Raw genomic sequence first — 22,130 nt, 5'->3', positions numbered from 1 at the left:
GAGCCAAAGGCAGAGGCTTAAACCTCTGAGCCAGCCAGGCACCCCTCTGCCAATCTTTTTATGACATCTTCTGAAACATGCAATCCTTAATGGACAGACTATGATACCTGTTTGCAGTTTGCTCCCTCCACCACTTGCTTTAAAGGATATTTGGCTCTTCACTGGGAACACTTTTCTACAGCTTACCTCTTTATTATTAGTATCCTCTGGGCTTTCTTTCTTTCTTTCTTTTTTTTTTTTTTAAGATTTTATTTCTTTACTTGAGAAGGAGCGAGCATGCAAGGACAAGCTGAGCGAGGGGCAGTGGGAGAAGCAGGCTCTCCGCTGAGCAGGGAGCCCAATGTGGGGCTCAATCCCAGGATTCTGGGATCATGACCTGAGCCAAAGGCATCCCTATACAAAGCCTATCCACTGAAGTCTTTGGAATCAGGCTCCTATTCGAGTTCTTCATCCTAAGCCCTTCCACAAGGCTCAATGGGCAGTCTAGAGTGTTGCATGGCTTTTCTCAGTTCCTTGATATTCTAGATGCCATGGCCACACCATGCTCCTTGTCAGAACCTGAAGTGTTCCATCTCGGAAATTTTTTTTTAATTTTTTATTTTTTTAATAACATATAATGTATTATTAGCCCCAGGGGTACAGGTCTGTGAATCGCCAGGTTTACACACTACACAGCACTCACCATAGCACATACCTTCCCCAATGCCCATAACCCAACCACCCTCTCCCTACCCCTTTCCTCCTGGCAACCCTCAATTTGTTTTATGAGATTAAGAGTCTCTTATGGTTTGTCTCCCTCCCGATCCCATCTTATTTCATTTCTTCCTTTCCTACCCACAAACCCCCCATGCTGCCTCTCAACTTCCTCGTATCAGGGAGATCATATGATAACTGTCTTTCTCTGATTGACTTATTTCACTCAGCATAATACCCTCTAGTTCCATCCACATAGCTGCAAATGGCAAGATTTCATTTCTTTTGATCAATGCATTGTATTCCATTGTATATACCACATCTTCTTTACCCATTCATCTGTTGATGGACAGCTAGGTTCTTTCCATAATTTGGCTACTGTGGACATTGCTGCTACAAACATTCGGGTGCATGTGCCCCTTCGGATCACTACATTTATATCTTTTTTTTTTTTCCAAAGATTTATTTATATATTTGACAAAGAGAGAGAGACAGTGAGAGAGGGAACACAAGGTGGGGGAGTGGGAGAGAGAGAAGCAGGCTTCCTGCAGAGCAGGGAGCCCGATGCAGGGCTCGATCCCAGGACCCTGGGTTCATGACCCAGGCCGAAGGCAAATGCTTAATGACTGAGCCACCCAGGTGCCCCACTACATTTGTATCTTTAGGGTAAATACCCAGTAGTGCAATTGCTGGATCTTAGGGTAGCTCTATTTTCAACTTTTTAAGGAATCTCCATGCTGTTTTCAAGAGTGGTTGCACCAGCTTGCATTCCCACCAACAGTGTAGGACGATTCCCCTTTGCATCCTCGCCAGCGTCTGTCATTTCATGACTTGTTAATTTTAGGCCATTCTGACTGGTGTGAGGTGGTATCTCATTGTGGTTCATCTCAGAAATTCCAACATCATACTTTGACTCAAATCTTTTATCCTTCTAGCTTTCTCACTCACACCCATGCATCGATCTGATTTGGAATCTTAAGACCTTAACTCACTCAATCCCTTTATTTTCTCCTAGTCTTTCAAATTTCTCATTCTTGACTCTCTGAATACTCTTTTATAAGCCTCTCTGACTCATTCATATTCTTGTTCTTCTATGATACTTCACTGTAAAACAAATACTCTGGCTCAAAGCTAACCTTTGGATTGTGCCTATCCCTGAGCAGTCAAGCAATGTTTGAGCACAATCATACATTGATGAACGTTAGCACAAACATAAAGCATTTCATTTTTTTTTTTTTTTTGATCTGTCCTATTTTCCTCAGTGACTTTTCCAAACTTATGCCTGACTTAAACTATTGTTCAACCACTTTCCCGTCCCACTCAGGGCCCGCTTCCCAAATAGCCAGCTCTGCCTCCTAAGTTTACCAGACAGCATCTCCTTTTACTTTCTATTTCTACACCTGAAATATCTGTACTTATTCTCACCTAGCTTCCTCCCAAGTTAAGAGATATCCTTGTTATAACTCTTAGATGAAATTGCTTAATCTTTTCCTATCACCTGTATCTGAAACATCTCCTGTATCCCCTCAGTCTATATAAACACATTATATCTTAAATATAAGACCCTCCATTTATCCTGAATTCCCTTCCAGGAATTACAGTTGACCCTTGAACACAGGGGTTGGGGCAATGATCTCCAGGTAGTCAAAAATCCACATAAAACTTCTGGTTCTCCCCAAAACTGAAATACTGTATTTAATGTGATAGAAAAGTAAGATACAAGTAAACACATGATGAAAAACAAAGCAATGGTGGAGAAAACTTGCGGAGAAGGCTAGAACTAGTTCATTGAGGTCTTGAACCAGGAGGTGCAAGAAACAGGCTCTGGGGAAGGATTCTTGGTGAAGAAACTAAGGGCCACATAATAACATGCCACCCCACAACCCCCTGACCAAGGGGGTACAGGAGGACACCAACACCAGACAGAAGCCTGGGCCCTAGGGTGGGACACTGTCCGAGGTGCTGAATATTTTCTGAAGAGGGTAGCTAATATTGTAGGGAAACTGGCAGCTTACTCCTTGACAGTATTTTCCATGAGAGCATTTTCCATTAGAGCCACATAAAGTGGATCAAGTGGAACAAGTGATCTAGAGAGAAGGGTAAGGTATTTTGGCTTCCCCTGGTTATCCCCCTTCCCTGGACTCCACATGGAAGGACATTTTCCACATTCCCAGGAAAAGAGCAAGAAACGGGTATTACTCTAGGATCTATCCTGGCTAAGTGCAGGTGGGGAGGGGTAGACATGGTGGTTCCTGTTCTACTGCTATACTGTATTTATTTAAAAAAAAAAAAAAGACTTAAAACTAAACCTGTGCAGTTCAAACCTATGTTGTTCAAGGGTCAACTGTATTCAGTATGTTCCTGTTAGGACCTGAATCTTTGTGTCCCACCAAAATTCATATGTTGAAATTCTAATCCCCAAAGAGAATGGTATTAGTTGATGGGACCTTTGGGAGGTTATTTGGTTCTGAGGCTGGTACCCTCATGAATGGGATTACTGCCTTATAAAAAAGACTTCAGAGAAATCCCTAGTCCTTTCCACCATGTGAATATAAAATGAAAAGTCTAGGACCTGGAAAACTTGCTGGCACCCTGAACTTGGGACTTACAGCCTCTCCAATGAGCAATAATTTCTGTTTATATGCTACTGGGCTTGTGGTATTTTGTTATAGTAGTCCATAAGGACTAAGATGGTTCCTTACTTTACTCACATAAATTTTTGAAATAGAGGAGACCATATAGGATCTCTACTTTTTTATCCTTCCCCATATAAGCCTGAATTGGCACAGTTTGCTTCATGACATAGTTGTTATTATTAGATATGTTTGCCTATATAAAATCATGTAAGGCCAAAAATATAAATGTGGGGCAAAAAAGAGTGGCTGTTTCTATAAAACAAAGTTGTACTTTTGATAACACCAGATTTAAATGAGTTATTTTTTTTAATTTTTAAAAATTTTTTTAAAAGCAGTTTTCAATTTAGTTTAATTATTTTTAAAATAATTAGTTTAATTATTTTTAAAATTCAGTTTCAATTATTTTTAAAAGCAGTTTTCAATTTAGGTACTAGAAAAGACTGTACAAGATAGAGGGGAATAAAACCCAAAACAATGAGAAAAAATTCTCAAAGGGGGTGGCCACTGTCATTCTGAGGCAGACAATTCTTCACTGTCCAATACTGCCCTACACATTACAGGATGTTTATAATCCCTATACCCTACATACTAAATGTCCTACTGTTGCCCTCAACCCCGTATGGACAACTTAAAAAAAAAAAAGGACACAGATTTCCAGGGGGGGCTGTAGAGGAAGGCAGTATTACCGCTAATGAGAACTAAAGATAAAATGATTTGCACTCAGATTTACTATTTTTCACTGCTTATCTCTGAAGAAACAAACTATAAAAAAGTAGCAAATGCATTTCAGATATTTGCACTTAAAAGTCTATGAGAAACAATAATGAGTAGACCCACAGGCAAAGAAAAGATCATGAATGTCTATTAATAAATAAGCATTTCAAGTTAAATAAACTTTAAAGATATTTTGGTATGTTTTTATTTCCTGCTGCTACGATCAAATGCTCAACTACTGAGTATACTAAACTGAACTGAACTTTTTAAAGGTATATTTTCTGAGAACTATCAAAATTATTTGAGACATTTATTCTATGGAAAAAGGCTTAGTGACCTTGTAGCTTTTAAATAATCACAAGTTGCCACTCCAAAAAAACTCAACAACTTATCACAGAAATAAAAATTCTTATTTTGTTGAGGGAACTTCCATGAAAAAGTGACATCATGTTACTTAGTAACACACTCACTCTTAACTTGAAACTTAAAAACAATATAACTAATATTGAAACATATTGACAATAAAATCTTTTCAATCAAGTATTAAAAATTTTTAAATAGTACAACCTAAACCATTAGTTTCACAACACTAGAGAGGCAATACTCTTGTGACTGACTGATGAATATGCACATTTTTAGGCATTAAAAACATTTCAAAGAGTTTCATGCACTTCTCTATTACATCTGCCATCAATACAAAGATTTTGGACTACAAATAACAGGTAATTTTTAAAATGTAGTTTCTATCATAAAGACATGTAAATGGAAAAGACCATCATCTTTAAAAGATGTTTATAACCCATTTTTTTTTAACGATTTTATTTATTTATTTGACAGGCAGAGATCACAAGTAGGCAGAGAGACAGAGAGGAGGAAGCAGGCTCCCGGCTGAGCAGAGAACCAGATGCAGAGCTCCATCCCAAGACCCTGGGATCATGACCTGAGCCGAAGGTAGAAGCTTTAACCCACTGGGCCACCCAGGCACCCCTTTAACCCAAGTTTAACCCAGAAGGGAACTATTACTGAATTTTCCATAGGAGACAAATGAGAAGTTATTTAATAACTTAATCATTAAAATAATAGATTAAAACAATAAAGCAGAAGAAAATAAACTTAGACTGCCTATCTGCTTATCTGCCTTCTCAAAAAAAAAAAAAATCCAATTACTACAGATACTTGCATCATTGTGTAAAATAAAATAACAGTAAGGAGACTAGATCAACAAATACTCTATTTCCAAAAAATTATTTTTATTATTTTCCTATAAGTCTTTTTTTTTTTTTTAAGGTTTTATTTACTTATTTGACAGAGATAAACAGGGAGAGAGAACAAGTAGGGGGAGTGCCAGGCAGACCAAGACGGAAAACCAGACTTCCTGTTGAGCAAAAAGCCTGATGTGGGGCTTGATCCCAGGGACCCGGGGAACATGGCCTGAGCTGAAGGCAGATGCTTAACAGACTGAGCCACCCAGATACCCCTTAAAAAGAAGTCCAAGTAGATAAACTGGTATTTTAGACAAACTGGAAAGTCCATTCTAGATTTTGAAGTAAATAAAACAGCATATAAGGAAGAGAGAGGATGAGTGAGCAGGTTCTTAAGTCCTAAATCAAGAAATGGAACATGGAAATTAGCAAAGATTTAAAGAAAGGAAACAAAGCAGAAATAAATACATATAAGTTTAAAACACAGAAAAGATTTCACTGCAGTCATTTCTTACATGAAAGTATAGTCTTTACGAGTTTTTATTTAAATGAAGGATATGTATGCTTATGCTCCCACTTTTGTTAACTGAGCAAAATTCCCTTATGCCACATTTCAGCCTTTGCTTGGAAGAATGTGACTTGGTACTCTCAGCATGCTTTCATTATGAGCCCTTTTAATGAAGATTTATGTACTGAGTGCTCTCTTAGCGCATGTTCTTGCATGGACATCTTTTATTTTTTACATAACTTTTCTGTACAGAATAGGGAATATATATAGTCGATGTTATTATAATAGCACTATATGGTGACCAATGGTAACTACTCTTGTGGCAAGCACAGCCTGAAGTATATACTTAATATTATGCTGTACATTTGAAGCTCATGTAACATTGTGCATCAAATGTAACTCTACTTCTATGTAAATTAATTAATAAATTAATTTTATATGGAGTACTAACCATAATCCAGGCTCATGTGCATGGTCTCCAATTTATAAAACAACAAAAGCTACTGTTCTCCCTGTTATCAAAGCTTTAGGAATTATTACATTTAACTAAAGAAATTATATTTGTGGTACATAATTACAAATTTAAGTTATATAATTGTACATAACTTAGTTTACTTTTCTATTCCATTTCATTGATCATAATAGAGATGAATGACTGTTTACATCAACTTTTGCCTGTGAGCAGAAATTCTAGGACCAATTTCATCCTTAAAAAGACTAAATTTAATCAACAGGGAAAACCTTTAAAAATAATTTTCACTGCTTTCCCCTTTTCACCCAGTATCTAGAAAGACAAGGAGTAAAAGATTAAGTATATGTGTACTTTTTTTTCCTGGATATACTCTCTCCAGTCTCCTAAATCTACCCCACTTGAATTTGACATCTTTGCTAGTCACTAAATATACAGCCACCTGTCACTGAGTCTACAGCAGGGAAGAAAGGAACTGTTTAGGGCTGACAGAGCAATTTCTGAATCATCTGCAAACCCGGGCTAAATAATAGGGCTTCAGAACTATGCTGAAATCAGGACACTGAAATCAGGATGCCAAATCACACAGCCCAAAGAGGCAATGATTCACTCTTTGAAATATTATGTTTTTTAATGTACTTACGATATCCACATTTTTTACAGCCAGCTCGGACACTATCCTTGTTGCAACCTGAAATAAAATTAGACGACATTTTAGGAGACATGTAAAAATAAGAAACGCAAGAATTTTTTCACATGAAAAAGCTAAGAAACCTCTTTTTGTAGAATTTCTTTCTTTAAAAAAAAATCATTCCTGACCCAAATTAGTAACCCTATTCATTCAATTGTTATGGATGTTAGAAATCACTGGAAAAGCCAATTCACTCAAGTTATTTTATTTGGCAGTATTTCAAGAATAATTCTGGAATATATTTTTCTTTAACAGAAATACAGTGTTAGAGTCAAGAACTTAAACATTCCAGGAATTCTAGAACACTAAGGAAGAAATTCCAGAGTGTTTCAGCTTGTCTCTCAAATGTAAGTAATTAGTGATATATGTATATGTATACCTATACTCACTATATATACTAGTTATTATACATATGTATATGAACATTTGAGATAACAAATGTTTTTCTGCTCTCCTTTAGAAGAAAAACAAACCAATTTTTTAAAAGGAATTGGTGAAAATCCAGAAAAATACTTTGCTAGCTATTCTAAGAAACATCTGAATTCAGCAATCAGATTCTGACAAGAGAAAACAAACTGCTAGTCACATATCCAGTCTAAGCGATGTTCAGAAATATTTACAGTGTCTTTGTATCATTGGAAGATAGCAACAGATGAAATAAATTGATTTTGTAATAAAATATACATTAAATTTATTCCCTTAACCACTTTTAAGTGTGGAATTCAGTAGCACTGAGAACATTTACAAAGTTGTACAGCCATCACCACTATTTCCAAAATCTTTCATCATCCCAAACAATAACTAAACCTATTAAACAATAACTGCCCATTCCCCCTTACCTTGAGCCCATGGTAATCTCTATCCTACTTTCTGCCTCTATAAATTTACCTATTCTAAGAATCTCACATAAGTGAAATCATATAATATTTATCCTTTTGAGTCTGACTTATTTTACTTATCATAATGTTTTCCAGATCATCTAAACCGTAGCACATATCAGAAGACCATTCCTTTTTATGGTTGTATAATATATAGAGTTGAAACCAATTTTTACCTCCATTAAGAGCTTCTGGCAACCAGAAGGTCAGGAAAGAATTATTCCATTACCTTAATGCAAGGCATCAAACTCCTAAATCCTTCACATGGAAATATAGCCCAAATTCACTAATAAATTAAAGTACATGGGATGTAAATATAAAAGAATGTTAATTTTAAAGCAAAGATCACTTTTAAACTATCTCTTCACTGCTATGAAGTCAAAACATTAGTCATTTTTCTCTAATCCCAAATTTACTTTAAAATACACATTACTGAATAATCCTACTAAAAATACAGTCAGGTGTGCTATAATGCTTGTTTTAAAAACATAAAATTTGTTTCAATGCAACTGATGTAAGAGAAAATGACTTGCACATAATGTGACTTTTGTCCATGAAAAACCTAGATGAATGCAGAAAGTCGTACCCAGTTGCTCTAAGGCTCTTAGGAATATACAAAACACATGTAAAGACTCACCCCAGAATATTTCTAGTGACCTCAGATCAGCATGTGTGCTATGAGCAGTGCCCACTCACAGAAGCTGTTATAACGCTGATCTGATTTCACATCATCCTCTTCCTACCATTATTTCAGAACAATTCACAAACTGCAATTCTTAATGAAGTCTGCTTCCACAGCAAATTTCAGGTCAAGGTATAGTACACTATTTACTGTATTATTTATGTGCCTTTTAGCCAATTAACATGTGCAAAACTGTGCTACTGTTATTAGGTTTCTATCATTTTTTTATGTATCACTGATGAAGTTTTTGACTTTTGTTCCCCAATCTCATTTTTTCTCATAAACCTTGTGGTTTGTATTGCATAGGCTGGGAATGCATATGCCACACTGTAGCAGAATTGTAGTATAACACTGGATTAATAATAAAATCTGAGGCTCTTTCATTATGAAATAATTGCCTGTTGGAAAAAAAGCTCAGAGAATCCAGGTCAATGTTAAGTCTGTTTCCATAGAAACCATAGACGCTAAATGAGACAGAACAAAACTGTTCTAAAAGCGCCATTACCATTCCTATGATAAACTAAAAATGTTGTAATGGACAGATATGAAATTATCTCAGCACTTATGAGAAATTAACTTATTTATGATGAACTCTATCTCGTACTTTTAGAATGAACGAACTATCAAACTTTTTCAGAGTAGGTCATCTTCTTTAACAAAGTTGTAACTTTTACATAAAAGGGCAACACAACAAGAACTCTAAATAAATAACTCCATATCAACTATGTCCTCCCCAGCTTTTGGTTAAGTTAAAATTTCAAGCTTCATTCATCCTAATTTCACAACTGCTGGGCTAAATGAATGCTTCTACCTGGGACATTCAATCTGACACCTCTGATACAATCAATAAGAGAAAAGTGACACTATGAAGTGGGGACATTTCACTCATTCTCCTATCAAGGTGTAGTTTCTAGTGGCAGTGATGCCACAGAGAGCAGTCCTAACCAGGTCTGGGGCTGTCCACCATCTTGACTATGGGTGCCCTTGGTTTCAACTGTTTTCCAAGTCTTGCTATCTAGCCTTTGCTTGCATTCTGTGGGCTACCTGAGATAGTTCATTTTCTTCTTCAATTAACTAGTCAGTTTCTGTTGTTTGGAACAAGAACTCTGCTGACACAACTGTACTCAACATCCATGTCAAACTGAATAGGAAGGCCATATTGAGAGGCCCTTATTACTTCAATTAGAAGTTAGCCATTTCTCCATCAGAGGTTCTCATGCTGTTCTTCGTTCCATTCCTTTTAAAGTCTGCTAACACTGTTCAGAGTAATAGAGCCTGTCTCCCTCCAAATGTTCCTTTGTAATCATGACCTATAATCCAAAAACTATTCTATAAAAACTTATAAAATTGCCTACATAAAAAAATGGCGGAGACCAGCTAAAACAAATTCAAAAGACACATGAAAATGTAGGAACAAATATTTGCAACTCATAGCACAATAAAGGGCAATTATGCCTACTGCATAAAACCCAGAAAATCATTATGAAAAAAACCAACAACCAACACAAAGAAAAAAAAAATCAGCAAAAGAGCTAAACAGAAAGCTCAAAGAAAAAGTTTGAAACATGGAGATGCTCATCCTTACTCATAATAAATTAAATGTACATAAAAATCTATACCAAGATTACATTTTTCCCTATCATAATAGCAAAGAAAGGGTTGAAGAGAGTTTGGGGCAGAAACACTCCCACACAGTGCTGAAGAGTAGCGTAAATCAATACCACCCCTGTGGAAAGCAAGCTGACAAAACCTATCAGAACTATAATGTACACACTACTTTGACCTAGCACTTTTCCATTTGGGAATGAATGTTCACAATTTGCTTACACAAATTCATACTTCTATTGACTTACATACAAAGTTATTCACTAGAGCATCATTTATAATAGTTGAAGAGTGAAGATAATTTAGACATAAATAAATTATGGTTAGTCTTAATGATATCTGATGATCTCTAAGATATAAAGGAAAAAAGCAAGGTATAGAACAGCGCTTACGGTATGTTGCCATTTATATGAAAGAAGATTAGGTATAGCTAAGACACAGATTATATGTAGATTTTATTTATAAATAGATGGAGATACACAAAAAAGATCTCTAAGAATATAAATTAGTTACCTGGAAAAAAGAAGTGCCACCAGGGGTAGAAAGGGTGAGAGATATGTCACTATACACCTTTTGCTACCTTTAAAATCTGCAGCATGTGGATGAATTATCTTCTCAAAAACCAAACTAAAAACCTCCCTCAAAAATCCCAACATAAGAGTTGCTGTTGTGCAAAATTCTCTAACAACTAACTGCACTTGTAAATTCTTCAGAGAAGGCACATTATAGATTTATAACAAAATTTTATTAACTGATGGTTTTAGGAATAAACTGCAGAGGTCTTTATCTCTTACTAAACATCAGCAAGGGCTTACTCTGGATTTAGAACTCTTAATGTTAAACAACTTGAGTGGAAGGGGTCAGGTAAATGGCTGTCTTTTACCTCCCAGAAACTTAAAGAAGTAGAGAGAGCTTGTTTTTCCAGCTTCCAGAACATGCCATTCGATTCTATATACAGCTCTCTGCTTAGCATAGTGTAGCCTTGCTAGATGTCCTCAACAAATGCTTGTTCATTTGAGGTTAGAAACTTAATACTTAGCACTTGGGAATCAGTAATGTATGCAGCTTCCAGTTGCTAGTTGTGAAACTTGTGTCTGCAGTGTCACTGGCCCATCTGAGGAAGATAGGCACTGGAAGAACAGTTACAAAAGAAGGACAATTAAAAAAGAAAAGGGGGTGCCTGGTTGGCTCAGTTGGTTAAGTGACTGCCTTCGGCTCAGGTCATGATCCTGGAGTCCCAGGATTGAGTCCCGAATCAGGCTCCCTGCTCAGCAGGGAGTCTGCTTCTCCCTCTGACACTCTCCCCTTCATGCTCTCTCTCTAAGTAAATAAATAAAATCTAAAATAATAACAATCATAATAATAAAAAATAAAAAAGGACAATTGAAATAAAACTAATGGTTATTTGGCAAGGGAAGGGGGAAATGACAAACAACGCCTTCCTATGGTGATGGAAATATTTAAAATCTTGATCTGGGGGATAGAGAAATATGAAATTCACAGATAGGAGCCAAGAACTAACTTCTTACCACTGGCTGCCCAACCCACCCCAGGAATGACAGGATCAGATATATAATTAAGAAAAATACTTCAGCAGCAATGTGCAGCACAGACTAGATAAAAGAAATTATGTACAGTTTAGGAATGAAAAGCAATTGGATACATTGTAATTTAGAGTACTTCTATTACTAAGAAGTTACAGTGATGTGTTTTAAAAATTTGACTCACTTTCATATGCCAGATATAATGTTATTTTGGCTACAGAAAATTCCCTATCTTGGCTATATAGATTTTACTGAATGAGAGAGAGTTTTTGTGCCAGCCACATGGGTAACATTCACTGACACTGGTGTTAGGTAGACTCTTCATGGGGAACGGTGAATCATTAACATGAATCTCAGAACTAATTTTAACAACTTGAATGGGCAAAGTAGTTTCTAAAAGAAAGTCAACTTCACTGAAATCTGTATTTAAAGCTCATTTTTATTATTTTTTAAAAGATTTTTATATCTTTATTTTGAGAGAGAGGGAGGGAGAGAGTGAGCACAAATAGAGCAGCAGACTTCCCGCTGAGCAAGGAGCCCTATGTGGGGCTCCATCCCAGGACCCTAGCCCATCATGACCTGCGCAAAAGTCAGACATTTAACCAACTGAGCCACCCAGGTGCCCTTAAATGTCATTTTTAAAATAACAAGTAAGAGTCTACAATTTCCCTAAGAGAGTACACATTTCATTGTGTTGCCTACATAATGGTGTATGTTTACAAATAATGCTGTGGAAAAACAGCTGAAGTAGGTGAGCATAAAACAAAAGAGGCTGATTTTCACTTGCGGAAAGCATCCTTGTCACTTTATAGTCTTATAATAATAATCACTAGCAAGACAACCCAAGAAATGCCTTGCTGAATCCATATGAGCATTATACCTAAAAATAAAAGAGCATAACATAATACTTGGCCTTCTCAATAATTATTTCAAAAGGTTTCTCCTGGAGCCCTATTTTTCTTCAGTCCACTACTTGGATTGATCACACAGGAAATTACCTCAACATTTTCTGTAACTCTATTTCCTAATGGTACTTGCATTGTACTCTTACAGTGCTGTCATAATTATTATCTTCATTTTTGCTGGGTTTAAACATTCTATCCATGTCTTGCCATCTAGCTTAATGGCACAATTTAAGATTATTATACTTTGGACCATTATTTTGAACTGGAAGAAGGTTAACATATCTATAACACTGGTCTAAGTTTAAGGAAATTCCAATAAGGATGTTTAAAAAAAATCACTTTTTTTCTTCTTTCTTAAGCACCCCGCTTTCATTGCTAGACCTGTTTCATGAGAACACAAGCTGTGATATTGTGTGCCCTAGAGGGTCTAGACCATGTAAGTGCTCAAAAACGCTTGCTCAAGTAATAAAACCAACCATTTAGGAATGACAGCAACTCAACTCTAGTTGTAGTGGTGCAATACAAGAATCACCAGGGCTGATGTGAAGGCTCACGATGCCTAGGCAACCTACCAGGCAGACCAGCCTTCCTCTGCTAGCTCCTTACATGTTGATAAGCTCCAGGCTGCAACCACAGACCCTTTCTTCAGTCTCTACACAGTCTCTGCACAGGCAGACACTACAGTGGTCTCAACTCCTATTATACCTGTGGATGACTCAAACTGTGGTCTTTGACTCTGGCTTCTTTCCTAAGCTACAAATTTTCTCTCTTACTACCTGTTAGATAGTTTCAGTCATATGTCTGACTATACCTCAACACAAACCCTAAACTGAAATTCTCATCATCCCCCTAAAACCTGCTCCTTCTCAGGTTTTACGTATAGTAGAAAATGGCCCCACCCAACTGTGTAACAGTGAAACCCATGTATACCCCACTTCCTGTCTTACCCACCTACACCGAGTCAGTCACTGATTCCTAGTGAGTCTACCATTAAAAAGGTATCTCCAATCCATGTGTTTCTCTCCGTTCCTGATACCATACCTGAAACATCATCATAACATACCAGAAATTACTCCTAATCAGTGACCTTGTCTCCAAACTAGCTCCCTTCCAATCTACTGTCCAGCTAGAGTGATCTTTCCAAAATATGAATCTCTTAAAACTTTTAAATGGCTTCCTTTAGTCCTTGGGAAAATATCCAAAATATTTGTCATAGCTTCCAAGGTCCTTTAAGAGGTGGAAACTACTTTGTAAATTATACTATAACACAGCAAGATGAATAAGTGCATGGGGATTAGAAGAGCCCCCGTGACCTGTCACTTACTAGCTATCCCTTAATTAGCAAGTAACTTTGCTTATTCCTCAGTATGCTCATATAAAATTTAAGTATTCATACTTATTTTATAGTACAGATGTTAAATGAGATAAAATGCAATGCTTGACACAGTGTGACACATCTGATACATAGTAAACACTATTTACACATCTGATACATTAATAACTATTCGCTGTTATTAACTCTCTAGTTAATTTCTCACTTCTCTCCCATTTGTATTCTGAGTTCCATTTATAGGGAGTATCTTTTACTTCTTTTATTTCCTCTTCTCACACATTTCTTCCTCCTTTATAATACCCAGTCCCACTGGTTGCAACTTCCTCTCTCGCCACTCCAACCCTCCTGGAATTCTTCAAGATTCATCCGAAACGCCACCTCCTCTAGGAAGTCCATTTTCCTAGCCCCTCTAGTCTTCTGTGAGGTGCCCTTACTATGCGCTCTTGAAGACTCCAAAATTTCCCTGCCATACATACGTCTGACTTTTTGGTCCTTCCTCCCCATAGCTACATTCTAAGTTCTGTGTGAAGTGCAACTGTCTTGTTCACCACTGTATTCCCATTGCCTAGGACATTACCTAGCACGTGGTAATACAGAGAGTTCTGTGTATGACTGAGTGTATCTTTCCTCTTTCATAATTCCCACTCCTCCCAAAACTGCAGTGGTTAGAAAAGAGCACTATTCCTGAAACAGTGATCCGTAAAATATGGTTCAGAAAAGGCTGCCACGGTACAAACATGCTTAAAGAAGACTGGGAAGGGTAGGTTAAAACTTGAGTTCGGCCTTCTGAACCGGAACACTTCTGAGTCTCTCCTGTACTAAGGAGCACTGTGCATCTCCAAGCTGTGTGTCTGGGGGCTGGACGAGTGGGGGTGGGGGTGGGTGAGGAGGGATACAATTCTCAAAATAACTTCTGCAACCAGGGTTCTGCAAGAGACATCGCAGCAAACCTGGTTGAAGCAGATGCCCTCCCCGACCAGAACGTCCGAGTGTGAGCTGGTAGCTGTGGCTCAGCAGTCTCTGAAGCACTTATTTCGTAGGGTTCTCTGTTGGTAGGTCGGTACCCACTGGACACAGAACCCGAGAGCGGGAAGAAACCGCAGACGCACAAAGAGAGGCCCCGCGGGGCACCGCGACGGGTCGGCCGCCGCACAGGAACGCCGCGCCGGAGGAAGCGAGAGAAGCAGCCCAGACGTCAGTGTCGTCCTGCGACTTCCACGACAAACCATGCCTCTGGCTGCTCCGGGCCGTCAAGGGTTGCCACCTTGAGTTTTATTTTCCAGCCAAACCGAAGCGAAGTGCGTGTTTCTCGGCGGCTCGCCCCCTAGGCCTACGGTTCCCGGCCGCCTCCCCCCACGACACACGCTCCCTGTGATCCGGGCGGCGCCGCGGGAGCTCGGCTGCGCTGGGGGAGAGAGTTCCGGTCGTTCCTTCTTCCCTCCAGAGATTACTTGTGGAGTGTAAACTTTTTCAAGGAGACCCAACGAGCCCGTTCGTTTTAACGCCCCCGCCTCCATCCCCTTGGGCGCTACTCCCCAGCCCAGCGCACCCAACCCACCCTACCCGCTCCCTTCCTCGCCTCGACCTACGGGCCCTGCCGTCGGTCTTCACCTGGGACTGCCATGGCGCTGGTAAGAGGGGTCGCAGGAACCGCCGGCTTTCGAGAGGACGCCCGCCTCACGCCTGCAGCGAGGACAACAAATGGCGAGGGCGGCCTCTTCCTCCCACCGGCGCCGCGGGACCTCGGTGACAGTCCAGGAAGGCCTCCGGCGATAGCGGAACCCAGTCGCGTTGATTCAGTTTCCGGGGGAGGTATATACAGAACACACATGGTCCGAACCATTGCTGCCAGCTTGGGGGGGGGGAGCGGTGAGTGGGACCTGCACATACGCGTAGTGAAGCAAACAACACCAAGATTTATAGATTGAATTTTAAAATTGTAACACAAATTAAATTAATCTGTGGGTTCTTAATAATATTTTCTGCTTCCCTGGAGCCCATCGGAACCCCCCTTTTCAGGATTAGCGGTGCTCTGGTCCGGGAGCGACATGGCGGCGTCCGTGAGGAACTAGTTTGGGGTAAAGGTAGTGCTTGGTTTCGCTGTCTTGGCGACACTGACAAACTGGAGCTTTCCGTGACCATCCGACTGAAGGAAGCCTTCACTGATAGGTGGACAGCTTTAGAGATCGGCCCTCCGTTCTTATTCCCAATTAGAAGCCGAGTCCTGAGCACTGACCAGCATGAGCAACATCTATATCCAGGAACCTCCCACGAACGGGAAGGTGAGCGCCTCATCTAGGGAACCTGGGCTCCTCGAAGTGATACCGCACCGACTAAGGGAGCTCTGGGGTCTTACGGTTGGAAAAGATCACAAGAAGTCATGTCCCGTACCCCTGTCTCTGAACAGGATTGCATAGAAGACCATCCATTAAACACCTCTCTGCAAACACTTTGAAAAAGTCCTCAAAGGCAGATTTCTCCATCTACCAGCCTTCTGGTCCTATTTCTTGCTTCAGCCTAACTCAGGCAGGCGTTTCTAAGGTCTTAGGTACATTGTAAATGTCGACTTTTCCCCCCCCCCCTCTTTTTGCTTAACTTGGAAATTCATCTTACAGTTACTTATGGATGCCTGGTAGGCACCAGGCACTGTACTAGGTGCTGGGGCTACAAAGATGGTTGGGTAATGTTGTTGCCCTGGAAGAGCTTATGATTTTCTCTGGGAGGCAGGCAGGGAAAGAAAAATCTTGTGATATGTCTAGGCATGCTTAAGGAGAGAGGAATCTAGTGCTGTGGTAGTACTAAAAAGTGAGCAACTGGGAAGGAAGAGAAAAGCTTTGTGGATGACATATCTTTTGAGCTGGTCTTACCTTTTTTTTTTTTTTTTAAAGATTTTATTTATTTATTTGACAGAGATCACAAGTAGGCAGAGAGGCAGGCGGGTAGTGTGTGTGGGAGCGGAGGGTAGGCTCCCTAAGCAGAGAGCTGATGCAAGGCTTGACCAAGGACCCTGAGATCCTGACCTGAGCTGAAGGCAGAGGCTTAGCCCACTGAGCCACCCAGGCACCCCTTGAGCTGTTCTTAAGACATGAGATGGCTGTCAGAAAAAGTAGGGAATGGGAAATGTTCCCACATTAGAATGGGAGAATGATTTTCTGATTGATTTAAATGGTCAAGGTATGTCAATTCCATTTGAAGATTTTTCTCTGCAGTATGAGGCAGAGGAGTCAGTAATGGAGTAAGTATCACCTGAATTCTTAAAGTGAGAACTAATCTATATCACTATGAAAGACAATGAACCAGCATAATGGGGAAAATAGTGTGGCTGAGAGTACATAGTTGTATTAGGATAAACTAAATTTACATTAGATGGAATTCTATTGCATGCTTGTATCATAGTTTGTGCAATTTTTTGTTGGTTGACATTTTGTAATATAATGGAAGTAATTTGAACAAAAACAATAATGCTCTAATTGATACCCCCAGCAAAAATTTCACTGGGTATTTTGAGCTGAGCAATTATTTTAATTCTTTGTTGTTTGAACTTCTCCTTACTCCTTACCCCTACCTCACATCATTGGGAAAACTCAGAATACCCCTTTTCATATTTCCAAATGTTTTTTAAGGGTGATATCATCCACAGTTGATAAACACTGGTAGAGAATTGATACATTGCCCATCCTTCTAGACTGGGCCTTCACACTTAGTGTTCCTTTCTCTGGTATACTCTTTGGCCAGCTCAAATGTCTCCTTAGCAGAGAGGAAATCCCATTCATGTCTTGCCCCTCTCTCAACATTCCCTGCCTCTCTCCCTTTACTAAACTCCCTTTAGTAGTTTTTTCTAACTACTTACTAGTTACTGTTTATTGTGTCCTCTTCTTTCCCTTCTCCCCATAGAATGCAAGCACTCTGATGGTAGGGACCCGCTTCTAGAATGATGCTTGATAAATGGTAGGAAGAGTGCAGATATGTACTGACTGAACGAATAAATGGATGAATTAATACTATATTTCTCTTAAAGTATTAAGCATCAGTGAGTTTGAGGTTATACTGCTGCTGGTCAAGGGAAGATTTAGTTGCTTTACTCTGGAGGAAGATTTGATGTGATCATAAAGAGAAAAAGCTTTAACAGAGATATATTACTGAACAGGAGATCTTTTATTCAACAAATGTTTATTGAGCAGCTAGCACATGACACCTCTATGCTAGGTCTTAGGAATACAAGGGAAAGAAAAACCAGCATTGTCCCTATTATCATGGAGTCAGTGAAGGAAAATATACATTCACCAAATAGTCATGCAAATAAGTACATGCCAATTGTGATAAACACTGTACTTATGGAAGAGAATTGGGCTTATGGAGAATATCAAGCCTAGCCAAAGTTTTCTTTCAGAAACAACTGGGGACTTTTTCCCAGTGTAAGTCCAATTGAAGACATTGAATCTCAAAGTTCTGTATTATAGAGAGCACGTGGCAAGAATTTTGGCCTGGAAAGAATTTAAAGATTTTATTTATTTAATTGACAGACAGAGATCACAGGTAGGCAGACAAGCAGGCAGGGAGAGAAAGGGGGAAGTAGGGTCCCTGCCTAGCAGAGAGCCCGATGCAGGACACTCAGGGCTTAATCCCAGGACCTTGAGACCATAACCTAAGCTGAAGGTGGAGGCCCAACCCACTGAGCCACCTAGGCACATCTGGCCTGGAAAGAGTTTAAAGAGATATAAAAACAAGTTTGCTCAGTGGATGTTTAGTTCCTATGCTGTCTAATGACACATTAGGTACTAAAAGAATAAAGAGATACTCAGAATAAATGGGACAAAGTTCCTCCCTTCAAAGAGCATAGTATCAACTGAGAAGTAATTGACATGTTATATCAGTGGTAGAACCCCTAGCAATTGTCTACAAATGTGCTGTGTTTTGCTGTTACTCAGGCCTCTGAATATGAGGCACAGAAAGTACCATTGAGAAATGTCCTTTTACACTCAAGATGAAATTGCCACATACTATGAACACATAATTTAAATTGCATATTAATACATATTTATTAAGAAACATAAAGTGTTGTCTTAGATGCTGCAGGAAAAGGAGCCACTGAAACTTCACAAAGTAGAGCTGGCCAACCAAATGTATGCAGAAAGGAGACATGTGCCTTTTTTTTTTTTTAAATTCTTTATTCAAATTCAATTTAGTTAACATACACTGTATTATTGGTTTTAGAAGCAGAATTTAGTGGTTTATCAATTGCATATAACACGCAGTGCTCCTTATGTGTCAGGGCCCTCCTTAATGCCCATCACCCACTTACTCCTTCCCCCAATTCACCTCCTCTCCAGCAACCTCAGTTTATTTCCTAGAGCTCAGCATCTTCTATGGTTTGCTTCCTTCTCTGTTTTCATCTTATTTTATTTTTCTTCCCTTCCCCTATGTTCATATGTTTTGTTTCTTTTTTTTTTTTTTTTTTAAAGATTTTATTTATTTATTTGACAGAGAGAGATCACAAGTAGGCAGAGAGGCAGGCAGAGAGAGAGAGAGGAGGAAGCAGGCTCCCTGCTGAGCAGAGAGCCCCATGCGGGACTCGATCCCAGAACCCTGAGATCATGACCTGAGCCGAAGGCAGCGGCTTAACCCACTGAGCCACCCAGGCGCCCCTATGTTTTGTTTCTTAAATTCCATATATGAATGAAATAAAATGGTGTTTGTCTTTCTCCAACTGACTTATTTCTCTTAGCATAATACCCTCTAGTTCCAGCCACTTTATTGCAAATGGCAAGATTTCATTCTTTTTGATGGCTGAGTAATATTCCATTGCACAAAGATGCCATATCTTTTTAATCTGTTTGTCTGTCAATGGGCATCTGGGCTCTTTCCATACTTGGGCTATTGTGGACTTCGCTACTAATCTTGGGGTGCATGTGCCCTTTTGAATCACTTATGTGTGTATCCTTTGGATTAATGCCTAGTACTGCAGTTGCTGGGTCATTAGGATAGCTCAATTTTTAACTTTTGAGGAACCTCCATACTGTTTTCCAGAGTAGCTCTATCGGTTTGCATTCCCATCAACTGTGTGAGAGTTCCCCTTTCTCCACAGCTTCGCTAACATCAGCTGTTTCCTGTGTTGTTAATTTTTGCCATTCTGACCAGTGTGAGGTAGTATCTCATTGTGGTTTTGATTTGTATTTCCCTAATGCCAAGTGATGTTGAATCTTTTTTCTATGTCTGTTGGCCATTTGTATGTCTTCTTTGGATAAGTGTCTGTTCATGTCTTCTGCCCATTTCATGACTGGATTTTTTGTTTTTTGGGTGTTTAGTTTGGTAAGTTTTTTATAGATTTTGGATGCTAGCCCTTTATCTGATAAGACATTTACAAATACCTTCTCCCATTCCATAGGTTGCCTTTTAGTTTTATTGACTGTTCCCTTGCTGTGCAAAAGCTTTTTATCTTGATGAAGTCCCAGTAGTTCATTTTTGCCTTTGTCTCTCTAGCCTCTGCAGAAATGCCTAGCAAAAAGTTGCTGCAGCCGAGGTCAAAAAGGTTGTCAGTGTTGTCCTCTAGGATTTTGATGGATTCCTGTCCTTCATCCATTTAGAGTTTATTTTTGTGCAAGGGGGAGAGGGAGAAGCAGACTCCCTGCTGAACAGGGAGCCCAATGTAGGGCTCGATCCCAGGACCCTGAGATCATGACCCGAGTCAAAGCCAGATGCTTTTTACTAGGTGTAAGCATTCTTTTTACTAGGTAAAAAGCATTCTTTTACTTTTTACTAGGTGTAAGCATTCTTTTTACTAAGTTGACTGTGGCCAAAGAAAATTATATAGGAATAATAATTACAATAATAATAGCTACTATTTTTTGAGCATTTACTATTTGTCAGGTACTGTTCAAAGGAGTCTATGTAGAATAAATCATTTTGTCCTCACAACAAACCTTTAAGAATATTATCCCTATTTTTACATAAGGAAGTTGGGTCACAGATATGTTAGATATCATGTCTAAAGTAACAAAGCTCCTTTACTCTTTGTAAGTGGAAGGGTCACTATTGTCCTTTGAGGACCCTGACTCCACATACTACAAAGGCAGGGATGATGTATATTAGCTCGTTCTTTAGATCAGTGGTTTCTTTTTTTTTTTTTAAGACTTTTTTTAAAAAATTTATTTATTTGACAGGCAGAGATCACAAGTAGGGAGAGAGGCAGGCTCTCTCTCAGTAGGTTAAAGCCTCTGCCTTCAGCTCAGGTCATGATGCCAGGGTCCTGAGATCGAGCCCTGCATCGGGCTCTTTGTTCAGCAAGGAGCCTGACTCCCTTCCTCTCTCTCTCTCTGCCTGCCTCCCAGCCTACTTGTGATCTCTGTCTGTCAAATAAATAAATAAAATCTTTAAAAAAAAAAGCCACATATTGTATGATTCCACTTATATGAAATGTTCAGTAGGCAAAGCCATAAATATAGAAAGTAGATTAGTGGTTGCCAAAGGATAGGAGTAGGAGGAAATAGGGAGTGACTGCTAATGGGGACGGGGTGTCTTTTGAGGGTGATGAAATGTTCTGGAATTAGGTAGTGGTCATGGTACTAAAAACCACTTTAAAAGGGTGACTTGTTTGGTATGTGAATTATATCTCAGTAATGCTGTTATTTTTTAAAAAGTTTCATTATATCACTAGTAAAGAAGATTAAGATTTATCTAAAAATACTGTTTTTATGTAATCCTTTGAAATGTTTATATTCTGTGACTCTTAAAATACTATAGGAAAAAAAGTACATATTTTAGGACTGTGTGTGCCCAATTCCTTAACTCCTTCCCACTTCCCTTCTCATCTTTGCTAATACGGATGCATACTTTGAAAAAGTTGGAATCATTGTATTAGAATTGGAAAGGAGAGAAGACATGTGTAGGTTCCCTTTAGCAGTAACATTTTATTTTAAGTGTACAAGGGGATAATAGGTAGGACAGGACATTGTCTTTTTAGATATACTGTATTTTTGGGATTGGGATATATACCAGTTTTCATTAAAATCAAAAGATGTTACCCAGTGTTCTAGATACAGTCTAGGGAGTTACTCAGTCACTCACTTTGCATCCCAAAAATATACCTCCCAAGAGTATGAGAATCTAGTTGGGTTGATTTGTCATGATAGAGAATTTCTTTTATTTTCTTTCTTCCTTCCTTCCTTCATTTCTTCCTTCTCTTCTTCTTTCTTTAAGATTTTATTTATTTATTTGAGAGAAAGTGAGAGAGCATGCACACATGCACCAGCCAGGGGAGATAGAGGGAGAAG

The 22,130-nt window shown here is 39.0% G+C and overlaps 2 protein-coding genes across 2 annotated transcripts in view; one reads left to right on the top strand and one right to left on the bottom strand.

Annotated features, from left to right (window-relative positions):
* Positions 1-15,718, bottom strand: part of SREK1IP1 (SREK1 interacting protein 1) — a 42,144-nt gene extending 26,426 nt beyond the window's left edge. The window contains exons 1-2 of the mRNA XM_082723095.1: positions 15,472-15,718; positions 6,866-6,913 (exon numbers count right to left, since the gene is read on the bottom strand). Of these exons, the coding sequence (XP_082579221.1) occupies positions 6,866-6,913; positions 15,472-15,703 (280 nt within the window). The 5' untranslated portion in view covers positions 15,704-15,718. The remainder of the gene's footprint in view (positions 1-6,865; positions 6,914-15,471) is intronic.
* Positions 15,719-15,852: 134 nt separating this feature from the next.
* The window catches only part of CWC27 (CWC27 spliceosome associated cyclophilin), a 201,168-nt gene continuing 194,890 nt past the window's right edge, over positions 15,853-22,130 (top strand). The window contains exon 1 of the mRNA XM_082723092.1: positions 15,853-16,142. Coding sequence (XP_082579218.1) covers positions 16,101-16,142 — 42 coding nt within the window. The 5' untranslated portion in view covers positions 15,853-16,100. The remainder of the gene's footprint in view (positions 16,143-22,130) is intronic.

This window comes from Mustela nivalis, assembly GCF_964662115.1.
Source record: "Mustela nivalis genome assembly, chromosome: 3".
In the NCBI taxonomy this organism is placed as follows: domain Eukaryota; kingdom Metazoa; phylum Chordata; class Mammalia; order Carnivora; family Mustelidae; genus Mustela; species Mustela nivalis.
The sequence above is the reverse complement of the archived record's forward strand: the minus strand, read 5'-3'. Positions and strand labels throughout refer to the sequence as shown.